The sequence below is a fragment of the Bidens hawaiensis genome, unplaced genomic scaffold (assembly GCF_021521415.1).
Source record: "Bidens hawaiensis isolate Kalapana, Puna unplaced genomic scaffold, B.hawaiensis_p1.1 tig00008064_1, whole genome shotgun sequence".
NCBI classification, from domain to species: domain Eukaryota; kingdom Viridiplantae; phylum Streptophyta; class Magnoliopsida; order Asterales; family Asteraceae; genus Bidens; species Bidens hawaiensis.
The window spans coordinates 406440-425598 of NW_027491569.1; the positions used below are offsets into that span (position 1 = coordinate 406440).

General features: G+C 32.8%; 2 protein-coding genes across 3 annotated transcripts; both read left to right on the forward strand.

Moving 5' to 3' along the window:
- The first annotated feature begins 6176 nt into the window (after positions 1-6176).
- LOC143636850 (uncharacterized) lies at positions 6177-10177 on the forward strand. Of its 2 annotated transcripts, XM_077104337.1 has the most exons (7): positions 6177-6232; positions 7031-7142; positions 7679-7718; positions 7861-7956; positions 8620-8834; positions 8902-9000; positions 9639-10177. In XM_077104337.1, the coding sequence occupies exons 2-7, from the start codon at positions 7036-7038 to the stop codon at positions 10042-10044; spliced, it is 963 nt and encodes a 320-aa protein (XP_076960452.1). In that variant the 5' UTR covers positions 6177-6232; positions 7031-7035; the 3' UTR covers positions 10045-10177. The 2 variants fall into 2 exon arrangements, with proteins under 2 accessions (XP_076960452.1, XP_076960451.1); XM_077104336.1 differs by lacking the exon at positions 6177-6232 and having other exon boundaries at positions 6926-7142.
- Positions 10178-16800: 6623 nt separating this feature from the next.
- LOC143636810 (uncharacterized) lies at positions 16801-17374 on the forward strand. Its single transcript, XM_077104306.1, has 2 exons — positions 16801-17006; positions 17095-17374. Exons 1-2 carry the CDS (start codon positions 16801-16803, stop codon positions 17372-17374), a joined length of 486 nt encoding a protein of 161 aa, XP_076960421.1.
- Positions 17375-19159: the final 1785 nt, after the last annotated feature.

Here is a 19159-nt window from a genome sequence, read left to right on the forward strand (position 1 = left end):
CTTGTTTATCATAGTTTTGTATTGAACTTGGTATGGTTCGTTGTGAAGCTTTCACATAGTAGCACAGAAAAAACTGAAATATTTATTATTATACCACATATGTAAATAAAAGTATTTATGCACAAAATTAAAGAAAATAATTTTCCTATATTTATAAAAAGTCATTTTTAACAAATTTTCCAACATATATAATTATTGCATCTTTTACTTTAATCAAACCACTTAAGAACGCTATTTAATTTCTCAAAAGCGCTATATGGTAATAGCATTTGAATGTGGTCAATCACGCAAAAACTCGCTCACGAAGAGCTACATAAAGCTAATCTTCACATTTTAAAAAAAAATTACTTTTAAAGAAGTTATAAGTCAATAAACATTTTTGACAACAAAAAAAACAATTTTGAAGTTAAATAAGAATCCCAAACACCCTCTATACGTATGTTTTCATCAATTTACTTATATGCGTATATTGTCTTTAATGCCACCACTTTTCCATTAAGAAAATTCAACTTAATAAGACATATATATCTTTTTTTTTAACGATGACTTTCATAATGGTTGAATATGCAGCCACAGCTCTTTGAGAGAGCCCCAACCGCCTCACTCGGGCCAAGACTATGTTGTCTTAACCGGGCCCACGCTTGGCTTCCGAGTTTGGCTAGGCGATCCACGAGAAAATTTCGAGCCCCCTGCCACTTGACAGGAGTTGTCCGCCCACAAGAGCAAGCTCTTTGGGGAGGGACACTCTAATAGAAAACTCGTGTCGCCATCAAGATTCGAACTTGAGAGGCCAACCGACATCAAGCTCTTACACATCATTTGGCTGGCCACTTGAGCTAGCCCAAGTGGTTTATATATCTTTTAACATTGTCAAATGATAATAATCATGTTCATAATTAATATCTATCTATAATATTATATATAAACGAAAACATAAAAATCCTACGTGTCGCGATGTGGTTGCTCCCCCTTTTTTTGGAGTCAACAGATTTGCTTGATTTTTAAATGGAGACTTCTCATGCATTTGACCCGAATTCATGGGTATGGGTCTTACCAAATCCAAATATTCCTTAAACGGGTTATAACATCTCCATAAATAAAAATTATTCTCACCAAATTATTGATGTAAAAATCCTATAAAATATGATATACTAAAAATTAATATCTTATTTATTTTAAAAAAGATATATATATATATTATTTAAATTAAAAAACCAATTTGATAGTAAAAAAAATAAACGGGTCTTGTGTCTCATCAAACCATAAGTATATTATTAACTTTCATTAATATTATTTATAATTAAAAAACCAATTTTATAGTAAAAGAAATAAACGGGTCTTGGGTCTCATCAAAACCATTTAGTTTTTAAACCGAGTTATAACATCTTATTTATTTGTCAAACAATTTATCATTAAACCATAAGTATATTATTAACTTTGATACAATAAAAAAATATATATACAAAAAATAAATAAATATTAGAACAAATAATATAAACCAACCCCGTAATACGGGATTAAAAACTAGTTAAACAATAAATAAATTGACCGCTCACATTTCAAATTTTACCTAAGCCTGCTAAATTTAGGACATAAGCCACTCACATAGACTTTTTGAAGTCAAGCTTATCCTATGTCAACAACCAAGCTTTTTGGCATACATCACCATTCCAATACACATGTTTATGTTAACTTATTGATTTCACAGTTTATCTTGGTTATTTTCATTCACCATCATCTAATATTAACACTAGACTTATTCATTAACATGTTTTGATGATGTCTTTTGCCTGAAAACTCACTCATTTAAGTATATTTGCATAATATTGACACATCCTTATACTTTTTCCGAAGATGCCCATCCTTTTATAGTGAATTAAACTTATTTTAACATGAGCAATTTCATTAAGCTAGGTAAAAGCTTCCAATTCTCTACCACCCAATTGTTAGTCTTGACCATATTATATAAATACTTAAAAGGCGTTACCAAGTTTTGTTTGCAAGATTTTAACCACAAAAGTTTGCTATATGTACCATTTGGTCCCTTACTATATATATATATGTATATATATATACATACTAGTTTTTATCCCCCGTATCGGGGGTTGTTTTATATTATTTGTTCTAATATTTATTTATTTTTTGCATTTATAATTTTTATTATATGAAAATTAATAATATACTTATTGTTTAATGAAAAATTGTTTGACAAATAAAAGAGATGTTATAACCCGGTTTAAAAGCTATATGATTTGATGAGACCCAAGATTCGTTTATTTCTTTTACTATAAAATTGGTTTTTTAATTATAAATAATACTTATGAAAGTTAATAATATACTTATGGTTTGATGAGACCCAAGACCCGTTTATTTTTTTACTAATCAAATTGGTTTTTTTAATTTAAATAATATATATATATATATATCTCTTTTTTAAAATAAATAAGATATTAATTTTTAGTATATCTTATTTTATAGGATTTTTACATCAATAATTTGGTGAGAATAATTTTTAATTTAATGGGATGTTATAACCCGTTTAAGGAATATCTGGGTTTGGTAATAACCTAAACAGTCTCAAAATAACTTAGCGTCTTCCAAACTCCAATCAACCAATAATCAAACCTGTAACAATGCATAAAATATAATTTGTTAACACGTATGTTGATGAGAAATTTCATATTTTTATATATAATATGAGGCAAAATCCACAACTCGTATATGAAACCATAAATAAAAGAAACAATTGCGGGTATAAATCATAAATAAATGAGGATCATTTCTAATTAGTAACAACCAACATACTTGAATAGTGAGGCCCTATTCTACTAGCACAAAGCTAAATAGTTAGGGGTGCGTATGATAATACTTATTGAGGCTTAACAACAACAAAATAAACACTCGTGCACGTAAAGCATATGAAACATATAACACACAATAGAGCAAGTATTTTAAGTATCATACACCCTAGAGTTTGTGGTTTGAGGATTGAGTATATTAAATCCTTCTTGTTTTGAATAAGTATGCATGATATCCTCAAAGTATAAAAGTGAAAACGGGGGATGAAATGTACTCACGTGAAATAAGTAACTTGAAGGATTAGTTGCGAATAAAAGGAAATGTAAGTTCAACGAGCAAGACCTAGATTAAGAGGGTCATGAGTTAGTAGATGGTCTTAAAAGCTTTAAAGTAAAATAACATAATAAGTAAGATAAATAATTAAAGTTTGAGGGTTAAAGTGTAAATACATAAGAAATTAAAGTAATGGTTTTTGAAAAGTAAGTTTACTCGAAATCGGGTCTCGGTATTCTATCAATTAGTTTTACTTAACCTTTGTTAAGTAAATATTCGAGTATAATTGTGATATTGCAAGACCCTTTGTTAAATAAATACTAAGACGAGATTTTACGAGTGTTAGGATTTGTCGGTTCGAGTCTTGATAATTGGTCACCGAAACCGAGATTCCAAAGTGATAAATGTTATGAGATAACTCAATGAAATCAAAAGTAACTTAACCAAGTGTGTAGTTATATTAGGAAGAACCTCAACATCCGTTAAGCGGGTGTTTGGCTTTGTTGGTCCAAACTTGTTTTAAAACCAAGTTGGATCCAACATGCCAAGTGTTTTGAGAAAATAATTAAAATTTGTTTATAATATAGTTTTAGAGAAAAATACGAGATTTGGTGGCCCAAAACACAACTAGCGTGTCTTAAGCGAGTGAACCCGGTTTAGTTCGGTCTTGGTTCGGTCATTGACTCGGAATAAGACCGAGGATGGTTACCACATACTCAATACCATATAACTCATAATAAATTTATAAATAATAATACTCAAGTCTTACATACAACATGTTAATAATAAAGTATTTAAACAAGAGTTCGGTTTTGGTTCGATCCTTGACTCGGAATGAAACCGAGGATGATTGCCACATACTCAAATACCATTGAACTATTAAAATGATTTGGAAACTAAAATGACTAGAAACTAAACAATTATAATAAGCTTAAACAAATTTAAAGTGTTAACAAGGACTATAATAATCCTTCATATAGCCTTGCCTAGCAATACACCTAAACCGACCATGGCCGAAGAAGGGAAAGCCAAGGAAACAAGGGAAATATGTTTTAAACAAACTATAATAACAAGCTTTAATTAACAATAATTAGTTAAAACAAAGATTAGCATTAGTTTGACCTTGAGAGATCAACTATCAAGAGCTTGAAAGATGAATACTTAGATCTAGATTTGGGAGAGTTTTGAGGAAGAATGAGCAACAAAAATGGGTGCATTGGACTTGTATTTATAGTGAAAAAAGCAAAGGTTACCCATAAGAGTTATGCATGCATTTTAATTGGTTAAAATGGTTAAATTAGGTGGATGGTGGTGGAAAAAGTAAGGGTTATCTATTAGTTTAAAACACTCATTTAGCTGCGATTTGGGTCCCTGAAGTTCGTTTTAAGTCGTTTTTAATAATAAAATGGTGTTTTAAGGCACCGCAAAGGGTGTTTTCTTGATCCAACAATTGTGAAACATAAATGAAACATAAAACCTAATATATTATTAATAACGAAAGATCCGAAAGACAAAATGGGTCGGGTTTCTGATACAAATACAAATACAAGTTAAACCGAAAATGACGAATGTCACATAATTTCCCGTATTTCAATTGGGTTTATCCTATTAGATTACTCCGACATAGTTCAATTTCTTCATTTCCCGCATTGTGATTCTTCAATTCAACATTCTTTTTAAATACCTAAACATATAGGATTATGATTTCAGGATCAAATACAAAAACTTCTTAACATTTTGGGGGTTGGGGCGAGTAAAAATATGATGCCCTAGAATCGTGTTCTACCTATGTGATGCACAATTTTATCAATAAGATTGCCTTTTTAAAACTCAAAATTAAACAAAACAAAAAAAACAAAAAAAATAAATAATAAATAAGTTATTAAAATAACTCATATAAAACATAAACGAAAGTTTGTCTATAAAAAAATATCACTACTTGTAGGAATTGAACCCATAACATTTGATTCCATAGTCTAAAACTCTTTCCTTTCAACCAATAAGTCATTTTGCAAGTTTTTGTTTTAAAACAAAATTATATATAAAATATAAATATTCTTTTAACAATTATGGGTCTCTTCGCCCTTCCTTTGGGCCGGGCTGTACGTGAACCCGTCCAAGGATTATGCGTATACTTAATAAAGATTAAGAGAAAAAAACAAATAAAATGTCAAAATATTACTATTATTCAATAAAAAAATTATATAGGTGCTGCTAAACGTACCCCTCTTTCTCTAATTTTACTAAACATACCCCCTTCTAGTATTTAGGAAATACAATTCAAACCTCTTATTTTCCTTTTTATAATTTGTATACCATATTAGTTATCTTCACCTTCTACAACCACTTTTTACAAATCATCCTACCAATCCACCATAATACATTTAACTTGATATAAATTTGAAAACCCCTTTAGTCATCTTGGTGATTACGTATTTTTTTAGTATTAATATTATAAATATTAATAATATATACTTTTTTTAATTTTAATAGTATATATATTTATAATATCCTTATTTTACCTCTTTATCTTTTACAAAATAAACCCGAAATTCGAAAACCTAAAACCCTAAACCCGAACCCTAAACCCTAAACTCTAAACCTAAACCCGAAACCCAAAAACCTAAACCCTAAACTCTAAACCCGATACCGGAAACCCGAAAACATAAACCCTAAACCCGAACCCTAAACCCGAAACCCGAACCCTAAACCCGAACCCTAAACCCGAAACCCGAAAACCTAAACCCTAAACCCGAAAACCTAAACCCTAAACTCGAAACTCGAAATCATAAAAAAAAAACGCAACTTGTAAAAAAATAAATAAATATGAAATCCTTGTTTTTATGCTAATTTAGTAATTATATAATTTCAAAGGGTAATATTAAAATTGGTTTTTCCAGGGGGTGTATGACAAGCAACCAGGTGGGTACATTTAGTCTGACCTATTATATATTATATATTATATTATATTTGTATAATATAACTTGTTTCAATAGCAACTAGCAAGGGCATTTCGGTCATATATTTATATCTCTATCTATCTGTCTCTCTCTCTATCTCTATATATATCGAGCGGGGGTTAAGTTCGCCGTTCGTGTTTGAATTCACAAACACAAAAGGGGTAAAAAACTAGGGTTTGTGTAACTGTTCGCTTATTCAGGTATCTTTTAACTTATTAATATTCAGTCCAATTACACTGTAATTCAACTTTCATGTTATCGATTCCATCAATTCCTAGTTACTGTTCGTTCAATTCTGCTGTAAAACAAACAAGTTACAGTGTCTTCGTCACCGATCGAATTCGTCTATATCGACTTTTATATGTTTGTCTTTATATGTAATTGGAATTTGTATAAAATTGTAATTGGAATACTATTAACAGAAGTGAATGAATTTTAAGAAGAATTAGGCTGTGTTCATGTTCGTTCGTTAAGCGTTTAGCGGACGGTCACGAACGAACTTTGATGCTTGTATATTTTTTTGTTTTAAAGTTGATAGCTTTGCTTAAATCAATACGATAAGATTAGAAAAGTGGTTAAAAAGACATTATAAATAATGAACATAAACGGTTGCAAACGAACATGGCCTCTGTTCATGTTCGTTCATTTAGATAATCAATTGAAGTTTGTTGTTCATGTTCGTTCATTAATTAAACGAACGCACATATGAACTTTGCCAAACGTTTGGTTACGTTTGGTTTGTTTACAACCTTAGGAAGAATTAACAATAGTTAATACATTATTAATAGACTTATGTTTTGAGACGTCATATCAGATAAAGTTTAAAGAAGTTTTTTGGTGCATATGCCAGTCATAACACTATGATTTTTAAGTAGATCTTTGTTATATGCATTTTGTATACATGCAGCAAGTATCTTTTTATCAACAGGTGGTGGTTTTATTGTTAATTAAAATTCACATATTAAATATATACGTGTGCGTGTGTTTTCTTTGTGCAGGGAATATGCCGCGTTATGATGATCGTTATGGGACTACACGTCTCTATGTTGGCCACTTGGGTTCACGAACCCGATCGCGTGATTTAGAGGACATATTTAGCCGTTATGGAAGGTAAAAAATCTAGCAAGTCATTTTGTACAGTGTTTTTTTTTATTTGACAAAAGCTGATAACTTTGACATATTTGCTGATTATGCACACTTGATCCTTCTAATATTCATCTTGATGTTATGATCCTGTACACCTATGCCACATACTATTGTTTCCAACAGAACTTAAAATCTAGAATTCAGGTAGTTTTAGAACTTAGGTGTGTGTAGGATTAAGGCAGTGGTTTTTTAAACTATCATTTTCAAAACACTACCCCCTTAAAGCGTCAAGTAAGTTTGACTTGATGATCTTTATGAAGGTTTATGGGTTTAACCCAACCTGGAGGTATATGGTGAGAGGTTGACCATGGTCAAATGAATCGCTATTCATGCAGTGCGTGTATAAAAGACGTTGGCGATTCTTTGTTATTATTTCAGTAGTTTTAGAAGATAATGGCAAAGTGGTGTTTTAGTTCATCTTTGAGGGGTGAAGTATCAACCCTTTTGGTTCTTAATGTCATGATGGCCTTATTGTTTCGTTTCTGGCGCCATTTACGCAGAGTTCGTCAGGTGGATATGAAGCGTGACTTTGCCTTCGTGGTATGTACTTACTGCTTTTACTGTTGTACTTTTAGTGATTGATTGTTGTTGCATAGAATCTTGTTTTGCCTTTTCCCATACTTTTATATTGATTGGTATGACCTTTGCGTTCGTGCTTTTTTCTTTATTTTTGTTACTGTAGGAGTTCAGTGACCCTCGAGATGCTGATGATGCACGATACAGCTTGAATGGTCGTGATGTTGATGGAAGTCGTATTGTGGTGGAATTTTCTAAAGGGGTATGATCTTTTTATATTCATGATGGTTTTTGGTCTGTATATGCGTGTATATGCAATATATTATTTCGTGTAGAGAATCCGATAATTCGAGTTCAAATATGTAATGTCTGAAATTATGCAATGTTTGACACTTTGACTATACATGATTAACAGGATGTCCTCAAATTATGGATCAAATACTTGAAAGTAATCCCAGAAGTAACTAAGGTTGAAAACTTTTGAGTTTTGAACCTAAATAAATTTTAAAATTGTTAATAATGGAATCATATTTAAGTTTCACAAATATATTGAGTTTAGGAATTAGGATATGTAAACTGAATTGGCATGATTGAAACTTTTCTAGAATTAGGGTTTGAATGCTTGACAATCATATAGTGTATGCACATCTGTAGAAGTAAGCCTGGCAAACTGGGTGGTGGTCGGTTGATGGTTCAGAACGAATTTAGGTCAGCACGGGTTTGGGTCAATACGGGCTCAGAGCTAAACTAGCTTGGGTCAAAACTGGCCATTTTTGAAGAAGTGTCAATTTGGTTCGGGTCAAGACGGGCTGTGGGTCAAACCTTGTTACTACTTTGGCAATGAAAAAGACCAAAGTTTTATTGGAAAAAAAAACAAAACTTTGGCATTGACTTAATAAGAGCATTGTGCTTTGTTTTGTATTAGGTTCAACGAGGTGGAGGTGGTGGTGGTGGTCCCTCAGGTGGAGCCCGTGAGTATCTTGGTAGAGGTCCTCCACCAGGGTCGGGTCGTTGCTTTAATTGCGGGCTTGATGGTCATTGGGCCCGAGATTGCAAAGCAGGCGACTGGAAAAACAAATGCTATCGTTGTGGCGAGCGAGGTCATATTGAAAGGGATTGTAAAAACAGCCCCAAGAAACTGTAAGTTCATTACCATTTCTTTTGTCCATTAAAAAAATATTCAGAAAATAATATTTCTTTTATTAAGTGTTCAAAGCAGGCGTGGACGAAGTTACTCGCGGACCCCATCTCCTCCTCGACGTGGTAGAAGCCGCAGTCGTAGCTATAGCAGAGGTCGCAGCTACAGGTTACATTTACATATCTAGCCCCCCAACTTTGAAAACATATGTTTTATGTACCCTCATATTTGTCAATTTACTTTGTTCACATGATTACAAGTAGGCTTGCAAACGATCCAAACGAACACGAAGTGAGCATGTTCTTGTTTGCTCATGTAACTTGAACTGAACAAACACTCGAACACAAACAGTTAAACGGACAGGGTTTTCTTGTTTGTGTTTTGTTCATTGAGAAAATGAACGTGTTTGTGTTCGTCTATGTTTGCCTGTTAAGAGTATAAATGAACGGTTACATAACTGAACATAGATGAAGGAACATACCTAAGCTATGGCTAGTTAAAAGTAATGTGAAGAACAATGTGTCGGAAATAAAACTATGAACTACATGAAATTCATGCATATAAATGATCGGACTAGGTATGTGTTCATGTTCGTTCGTTTATTAATTAAATGTACATAAACAAACTTCGCGCTGAACAGTTCATGAACGTTTGGTTCATCGGCTGTATAGAAGCCTAATTACATGCCAAAATGGGTTTGGTCTGTTAAAACACTTCTCCTGTACATTTTATTTATTTACATATATGTTTTGTCTTTTTATTGGAAAACTTACGTCTAAATTTATTTTGCCTTTTTGACTTTTCAGCCGATCTAGATCACCTTCAAGGCGCAAGAGGAGCAGTGACCGGGCAGATAGAAAGAAGAGGAGCCCAAGGAGACACAGAAGCCCATCACCTGCTGGCAGAAGCCCATCACCAAGAGACCAAAGCCCATCACCTGCTGACAGAAGCCCATTACCAAGAGATCGAAGCCCATCACCTGCTGACGAAAGCCCGTCACCAAGAGACCGAAGCCCATCACCTGCTGACAGAAGCCCGTCACCAAGAGACCGAGCTGAGAAGGCGAGTGAAAGGAGTAGGAGCCCAATGGAAGATGGTGGCAGCCCAATTGTTAGGAGTCCTGCTGAAGAGAATGGGCGCAGCCCAAGTGCAAGCCCGAGGGACAATGGAAGTCCGGTTGATGATGACGGGAACCGTGGTGAGTCTGAGTAAACGTGTGAGCTGCATGGTGTTTTTGTTTTGAGGAACAATTGTGTCGGGACTAGACAACTAGTGGTGGGTTGTTATTTTGACTTATATACTTGTTGAGGATGAGGAACTGTTATATGGAGTTTTGTTTTGAAAACTAGGATTTTGGATTGTGTGTTGAAAGGTGAAACGGCCTTCTCCCCTTAGTTATATCTGCATGGGGAAGGTTATCATACAAAGTAAAATATCATACTAAACGTGAGAACTGAACAAAAACTGAAATTTGGGCGGTGGCATAGTTGTAAATAACAAGAAATTGATTATTCCATCACCCTTCACAGATAAAATCGCTTGGCATCTTCATCAAATTTAATCAATTCCCAATTTTCATCAAATCGCTCGGCATCTTCATCAAATTAACTTGATTTTAGAACCAAAATCATGAGTCTACACTTCAATTTGAGTTTTGCGATCATTCAATTGAAACCACATAATGTACTAACCAGCCGATTAAAGATTCTAAAGTTTTAGGGTTTTAAAGCATGTTTAGGTGTAGTAGAAACTAGAGTATTTATGAAATCAAACAAATTACCAATGACTAATCTATAACTGATGAACGAACCACAAATAAAACCCCATGTTTCATAATTACTCTACTTATGTAAGTTTATTACTCTAATTAAAATAAAAAATTACACTACTTGAAGTTAAAATTACTCTACTTGTAATATAATTACTCTAATTGAAATTGAAAATTACGTTACTTGAAGTTGAAAATTACTCTACTTGTAATATAATTACTCTACTTTAAATTGAAAATTACACTACTTGTAATATAATTACTCTAACTGATATTTAAAATAACACTACTTGAAATTGAAAATTACTCTACTTTTAATATAATTGCTCTAATTGAAATTGGAAATTACACTACTTGAAGTTGAAAATTACTCTACTTGTAATATAATTACTCTATTTTAAATTGATAATTACACTACTTGTAATAATTACTCTACTTTAAATTGATAATTACATTACTTGAAGTTGAAAATTACTCTAATTGTAATATAATTACTCTAAGTGAAATTGATAATTACACTACTTTAAACTGAAAATTACACTGAAGTTGAAAATTACTCTACTTGAGGTTTGATTTTAGCCTAATTACATACCGTCTCTTCAACCTTCATAATTAATTAATTGCCTAATTCTAATTGATTTTAGTTTGTACAAGTCTTGTTTTATTGATTTCGAACACTGTTAATTTCAGTTGACCAATTCTCTTCATATGTTATTTCAATTGATTAATTTGGTTGATTTCACCCGAATCCATTGAAAAAAAGTCATGCTCTGTTTTTTGAAAATCAAATTCTATATAATTGAATCATACAATTCAACTAATTTCATCAATTAATGGGTTGTGGGTGGATGATACAATGAAGACATGTGGGAGCGATGGTACGATTAGAGAAGGGAGAGGTTGATTAGTAAAGAAATTGCAGAATTGATGTGGGAGTGATGGGTTGTAGGTGAAGGATGAAATAATCCTTTAATTACAAAATTGCCACCGTCAAATCCTTCAGTTCGTACGTTTAGTACGCCTTTTTTATTTGTATTTGATCTTTTGCCTATCTGCATTTACTATTTTAATGAACCGGTTGAAGACGGACATGGCAAGTTCATGTTTGTTTATATAACTATAGCTGGAAAATGAACAGATTGTCTTGTTCGTGTTCGTTCGCTAATAAAATGTGTGCGGTCTGTTTATGATTGTGTGTTAATATTCAAAATGAACGGTTTACACACAAACATAGAATAATGAACAAAGAGCAAACAAATAAGATGTTAGCAGACATTTTGGACAAAATTTTCAACTTAAAGTTTACATTGTGGGTGTTATTATTCATTCATCAACTTAAGTGTTGTTAAGAATGATAATCATTTTTTTTATTCTCCTTTTCATTTTACAATATGGCCCCTGAATTTTGATAAGGCTTATTTTTTAAAGAAAATTACCATTTGCCTCCCTGGGTAACATTGTCGCGAGATGGAATAACCACTGAAAAAAATTTGCGCATATTGGACCGTTGTTTTATTTGGACGGGCCAGTATGTGCCACTCCGTTAGTTTTTTCCGTTAACCGCCATTATTTGGGATGGTGTTTTAGACTTTTTACAAATATAAAATTAAGTGATATATCTTTTTCATGAGCTTGGAAAACCGGTTTGTCGAAAAAAATGGCAGTCCGATCATCACTGGGTATTCTTCCTCCTTCACACTCTTTCTGTTTCCACCCTTCCTTCCATATTTCCATTACTTAACCTACACCATCACTTTAATATATATATATATATATATATATATATATATATCACCATCTTCCTTCCTTCCACCTTCACACCTCACCTCAACGCCGGCCACTACCTCACCACCGTCGCACTTCCCGGCTCCCGTTGGCTTCCCCGTCGCACGTCACCTGGCTCCCCTATCGCCCGTCACACCCCGTCGCACCTGTCTACAATGGTTTTGATCTTCAATGTAAACTACAATCGGGATCTCTTTGGATTCCCGATTGAACTCAATTTTCGAGTCCGGATCAGGATTTGTAAAATAACAGTTCGATTTTTGGTTACTTTAGCAGGCGAATTATCACCTATCGTTGGAGGTGGACTCTCGGCCCGCGGCTCCTTCCATAGTGTTCGGGTTTGGCTCGTTATATGTAAAATCCCGAAGTTTATAATCCGGGTGTTTTGTTATATGTATGTATTTGTGTATTGTGTTCGTGTTATATATATTTAATGTTTGTCTTCATTGTGTTGGGGCTCGAGTTCGTTTGGTTGTTTTCGGGTTCGGTTCGGGTGAAAAGTTTGTAAAAAAAAGAAATATATCGGTTCGTTTGGTTGTTTTCGGGTTCGGTTCGGGTGTAAAGTTTGTAAAAAAAAGAAATATATCGGTTCGTTTGGTTGTTTTCGGGTTCAGTTCGGGTGTAAAGTTTGTAAAAAAAAAGAAATATATCGGTTCGTTTGGTTGTTTTCGGGTTCGATTCGGGTGAAAAGTTTGTAAAAAAAAGAAATACACCGGTTAGTTTGAATGTTTTTCGGGTTTGGTTCGGGTGAAAAGTTTGTAAAAAAAAAGAAATATATCGGTTCGTTTGGTTGTTTTCGGGTTCGGTTCGGGTTAAAAGTTATTAAAAAAACAGTATTTTAAATTTTGGAGGGAAACACATAGTTTGAAATTTTCAGGGGTACACTTGAAAATTATATGAAACACAGATCTTCTAATTGCGTAGCTGAAAAGGGCATATTAGTCATTACACAGGTCAACTGGATGGTCAACTGATGGAATGGCACATATTGAGCCCGCCCAAATAAAACAATGGTACAACATGCGCAAATTCTTTTTCAGTGGTTATCCATCTCACGATGATATTACCCATGGAGGCAAACAATAATTTTCTCTTTTTTAAATGATTTATGTTTCTACCCCTAAATTATAATAAAGTTATAATTATTACTGGTTTTATTAAATTTTTAGAAATTTTTATTTAAGTTATTATAATTAGAGGTAACTATTAACCTCAACCTCCAGTTGCTAACATATTATCTAGGGCTGACAATTTGTACATGAATACACGACACGCACATACACAATTTTAACAGGTAACATGTAAGGCCTTAATAGGTTTCGTGTACTAAACATGTATACACGAATTTACCTGTTAATTTTCATGTTTAAACAGGTAAAATACTTGTTTACCTGTTAAGTACACGTTAAGTACATAAATAGATTTTTATAATTATATATATATATAGGGTTTGGATCAAATACAAATGAAATTAACGTGCTAAACGTGAGAATCAAGTAGAGTAATTATATATACAGGTACTCTACTTGATTCTCACGTTTAGCACGTTAATTCCATTTGTACGTTAACCTTTCCTTATATATATATATATATATATATATATATATATTTACGGGTATGATCTTTTGAGAACCTTGATGAGTTGTAAGAACTTTAAGAACTCAATATGGACCACACATTTAATTAAATGGTTATTGAATATGTGGCTGAGAATAAATTTGATTAAAAAAATCAATCAGGAGAGAGAATACAGATTTTTGATAATTACACAAATTTAAATATTAGTTACACATGTGTAATAAGTTGATCCGGTGTGTAAAAAAATACTGTAATTTTTTTCACGTTACTTATACTTACGTATTACATGTGTGTAAGAAAAATTCAAAAAAAAAGTTACGTTGAGTTCTTTCGAGTTCTTTAAACTCAAGTGGTTCTCAAAAGAAATCAATCATATATATATATAAGTTAACATAAACCATAAATTCCTAAAACATTTTCACTCTCTGTTTTCTCAGCCGTCACCACTCACCCACTCACGAACATTCTTTCTCCGGCTTTGGTTTCACTAAACATGTTGTCAAATATGTGTTCCTAAACAACTCTTATATTGTATTATCGTGTATACAAGGTAGTAGCAGGTTCGTGTTTGTGTTTGGGATACATGTACACGATAAGTTTCCATGTTGTGTACAGGTATACACATTTCGTGTTCTTGTCTTATCGTGTTCGTGTCTTATCGTGTACGGGTATACACGATATGCCAGCCCTAGTTTTATCTGAAACCATTTGACGAGTTACTTAGACCGGTTGTTAGGGCTGTTTAAAAAGCTCGCAGCTCGAGGCTCGCTCGAAAATAGCTCGATAAAAACTCGGCTCCAAAAAGCTCGATTCTAATTGAGCTCGACTCGACTCGGCTTGATTTCTAAACGAGCCGAGCTCGAGCCAGGGTCAGCTCGGCTCGTGGCTCGGTCTTGGCTCGACTCATTAGCTCGGCTCGTTGGCTCGTTTAGATTAAACCTTAGATTTTAATATCTATATATAATAATATCATAACAAAAAAATAAATAAATAAAAACTATACATATATTATGCCACTCGATACCTAAAACATTATAAAAGAATAACGAAAATAAAACATATAAATTTATAAATTCTTTAGTTTATAAATTTTATATAATATGTATGTTAAAATTATATTTTTTTTTGTATTTTATATATCAAAATTTTAAATTATAAAATAAAAACATTTTAAATAAAAAATACAAAAAATTTAAAAATTAAAGGAGCCCGGCTCGACGAGCTCGAGCTCGGCTCGAGCTTTAAACGAGCCGAGCTCGAGCTCGATTTTTCAGCTAAATAAAGAAAACGAGCCAGCTCGATTAAGTTCGAGCTCGAGCACACTCTGGCTCGACTCGACTCGACTCGGCTCGTTTACAGCCCTACCGGTTGTTGTGGAGAAGGTTTGCTGGTTAGTTAAAGCGTTGTGTCACTGTCATATAGGCAGTACGACTTTAACTAACATACCCATTAACTTGCACATCGTGGTTTAGTTAGACATTAAATAAAAGAAAGAAAAAAGAAACAAAAAATTAAGAAAAATGTGTGATTGGTTATCTATTTCACAATATACAATAATAGTAAATCATATACTTATACTCTCATAACTTAAGTCTTTACGTGTGAGATGTTATAAAATATGAAAATATATTTAATTTTAGAAATTGACTATAGGTTTGTCTTGGGTAAGTATAATTGTATAAACTTTGATGGGTTAAAGTATCAAAGTTGGCAAAAACATAAATAAGAAAAGGTAATAACGGGTTAGGTGTAGCACATTATGGGAGTGTACCATGATAATAAGTAGAAATATTAGAATATTGTCTTCAAACTTAAGAGAAATAACAATGCCAATTAACTCATTTGTTATTGTTTGAAGTTATTCATCATATGTTTCAGCAAAGGAACAATTTATCAATCGGGTGGGTGATGATGGCGAGTGTTTCTTTCATGGAACTCATGGTTACGGCCATGTTATTTCACGGGGTGGTTAATGACAACAATCGTGATGTTTTTCCAACAAGTTCTAATATCTTGCTCATTCCTTCACTATCTTCTTTGAGAGATTTAAGTAGGGTTGGCATAACATGTATACCCGTACACGATAAGAAATAAACACTAAACAGTGGCGGACATACATACATACAAGGGGTAGCCTCCTCTATGGCTCAACTTTTTTCCGGTAGTGTAAAATTATTTTTTTGCCCGATTTTTGTGTTTCGTTACTGCTGGAAGAAAACCGTTGCCGCTAAGATTTTAAGCCCAACCAATTTATGTTTTAAACCCAATCAAAAGCCAAAGCCCAAACAAAAAAACCCATCAACCCAACCCAACCACCTTTCACCACTTAACCCAACCCAACCATTAACCCAAACAAAAAATAATAATACAGTTAGCAGGCAGCTGCGCACACGAACCTCCACACCTCCAGTCCACACCATCGCCGACTCCAGTTCACACCACCACCACCGCCGGCGCCGACGAACCTCACACCACGTCACCACCGACGAACCTCCACACCACCGTCCACAGGTAAGATTTTTCAATTTCTTATTTAAATTAAAATTAATTTAGGGTTTAGGTTTAAATTGGAATTAAATAGGTATTTAAGGTTTATGTTTAAATTGGAGTTGATTACCTTTTAGTTTTATGTGTAAATTGCCAAATTGGAATTGAATATTGGTTATTGATTATTGATATTAGGTTTTTGTTTCAAATTTTGTTTAGGAACTTTGAATATTTGAAGATGAGTAAACAAGCTCTTATTAGCAACCTTTTTAAACGTCAAAAAAAGAAAAGAAAACGATGACATTGGTTTATCTTCACCAAGTTTAAATATTCCAACTTCATGTTCAAATATGGTTGATGATTTGCAAGAAAATGAAGATATCGGTCCAAGTTCAAATATTCCTTCGAATTCAAGTCCTTCAATACATTCAAAAATCAATTTGGATGATCTTCCTTCGGATCCCGCCAATAGACCACCTATTACTAGTTATCATCCTGATCAAATAGATGACGTAAGAAGAGCATATCTTGTTAAAAAAAACTTTTCAACCACGAGGTCATAAATTTAAATGGTCAAACTATTCTAGTGGCCGGAGACGTTTTAATATCAAATGGTTTGATAAATATGATTGGTTTGAGTATAGCACTAAATTTGAAAAAGCGTATTGTTTATGTTGTTACTTGTTTAATGGAAGTGTTGGTAATCAAGGTGGAAGAGAGGTTTTTGTTAGTGGAGGCTTTTGTAAGTGGAGTAAACCGGGTGCCTTAAAGGAACATGTTGAGGAAGTTAATAGTGTTCATATTAATTCGGTGCAAAAATGTGACAATCTTTTGAACCAAAAGCGATCCTATGAGGCGAATGTCACTAAGCATAGTAATGAAGAAAAAGATTGCAAATTGGTATCGATTATTGGATTCCGTTAGTAGTTCGAGATTCTTGTTAGAAAATAGTTTATCATTTCGTGATCATAATGAATATGAAGACTCTTTTTCTAAAGGGCTCTTTCTTGCGATTTTAAAGTTGAATAATGCTTTAGTTTATGCGGTTGAAAGAGAAACGTTTAATAAAGTAAATGAAGAAGATGTAATGGTTCGGTTTCAAGCTATCAAAAACCGAAGAGGAGATATTTACAGCCCAACCTAGCCGCCACTGTTGATTCGTCAACCCGGTTAGTTTAAATTTATTTCGTGTTGTTTATATTCGTTTCGTTAACATTGTATTAAATATGAGGAATTTTTTTTTAAACGCTACGGCTCGGTTTCGAATCTAGAACCACCATTAGTTATTTCACGGGGTGGTTAATGACAACAATCGTGATGTTTTATTAAGTTTTAATCTCTTGCTTATTCGTTGATTGTCATCGTTCTGTGAGAGATTTAGGTATGTGAAAGAAAAATATGACGTTACATTTTAACAAGTTTTGTTCATATTATTGGCCGCACTTTGTTTCAAGATTGAAAAAAGAAACTTGATCCATCTAGAGTGATTACTTAAAATAATATTATATATTTATATTTGAAACGGGGTGAGTGGGTGACCAAGCCTTTTGTAACAAAGAGAACGACACAAATGTGATTTGGTTGATTTTGTAAACGATCTTTCATCATCGGCTTAAAAATGATAAACATGATAAATGTGAAAGGTAATATGATTTTACATATCGTCGTCTAGTAATTGTTAATCGGTTGTAAGGGATCACTTAAGTCTTATTGTCAGTGAAGATCTTACTACTCTTTACGTTGCGGACAGTTCTTCGAACGTTATGGGTTTTTACGGAGTTGAGAAAAACAAATATTTCATCTAACATGGTTGGTTGATTACTAGAGAGCTATATATGCGAAACAATTTAAAACTATCAATCTTAACATGATCGTTGACATAGAAATTTCAAACTATCAATCTTTCCACGAGTTGACATAAAAAACACTAATTCGGATTTAAACATTGTTTAAATCTAGAATAAAGAACACATAAAGAGACGCTAATTATTCTTCTATGGCATTTACTCCTACTTGAACTGCATCAACAAGCTCCTTCACTTGTGTAAACAAGACCTTTGTAAATGCATCAAATTAATCTAACATGGTTTGTAAATACATGACTTCAACTTTTTTTTAATCGAACAGATTAAAAATATAAAGTTATTAAATGAATCTATGATTCTTAAAAACATCTTAGTTATGCAATCATTAACTTCATTAGTACTACAAACAAGTTAACAATTGATCAAAATAATTTTTCATGTTTACACAATAGTGTTAAATTCAAATTAGTGGGGGTTGTCAAATATCTACTTTTTATTACACACTTTAGTGATGTAAACAGTATAATTTTGAGATTTTATATGAGAGGTCAGGTTAATAATACAAAGAAGAACAAAAATGAGAAAAATAAGAAAACTTTGTTGCAAAAAAAAAAAAACAGTAAAAAATAATAATGAAAAATTAATAAAAAAGCACAACTCAAAATTTAATAAAAAAATGAAAAACAAAAAACACAAAAATGTTTCCACCGTCTTCCTCATCTAAAAAAAAGACACAATGTTGAAGAAATAAAATCGTGTCTTTTTGTTTAATTTCGTTATTGATGGAGTCTTTATTTATTGACATTGTGTCTTTTTTTTTTCTTGATATTGTGTTGTATTACACATTGTGTTATATTTGCTCGGAATTGTGTTATTTTTTGCGATTTATTAGGTCTTTTGTTAT

Bases quoted from the DNA above. Each gene is read 5' to 3' on its own strand.
- LOC143636850 (XM_077104336.1), top strand. From the start codon at position 6,934: ATGCAGCAAGTATCTTTTTATCAACAGGTGGTGGTTTTATTGTTAATT. The intron at 7,719-7,860 runs GTATGTACTTAC...TTGTTACTGTAG, and splicing joins AGCGTGACTTTGCCTTCGTG to GAGTTCAGTGACCCTCGAGA. The intron at 8,835-8,901 runs GTAAGTTCATTA...TCTTTTATTAAG, and splicing joins AAAAACAGCCCCAAGAAACT to TGTTCAAAGCAGGCGTGGAC.
- LOC143636810 (XM_077104306.1), top strand. From the start codon at position 16,801: ATGGTTGATGATTTGCAAGAAAATGAAGATATCGGTCCAAGTTCAAAT. The intron at 17,007-17,094 runs GTCATAAATTTA...GTTTGAGTATAG, and splicing joins AAAAACTTTTCAACCACGAG to CACTAAATTTGAAAAAGCGT.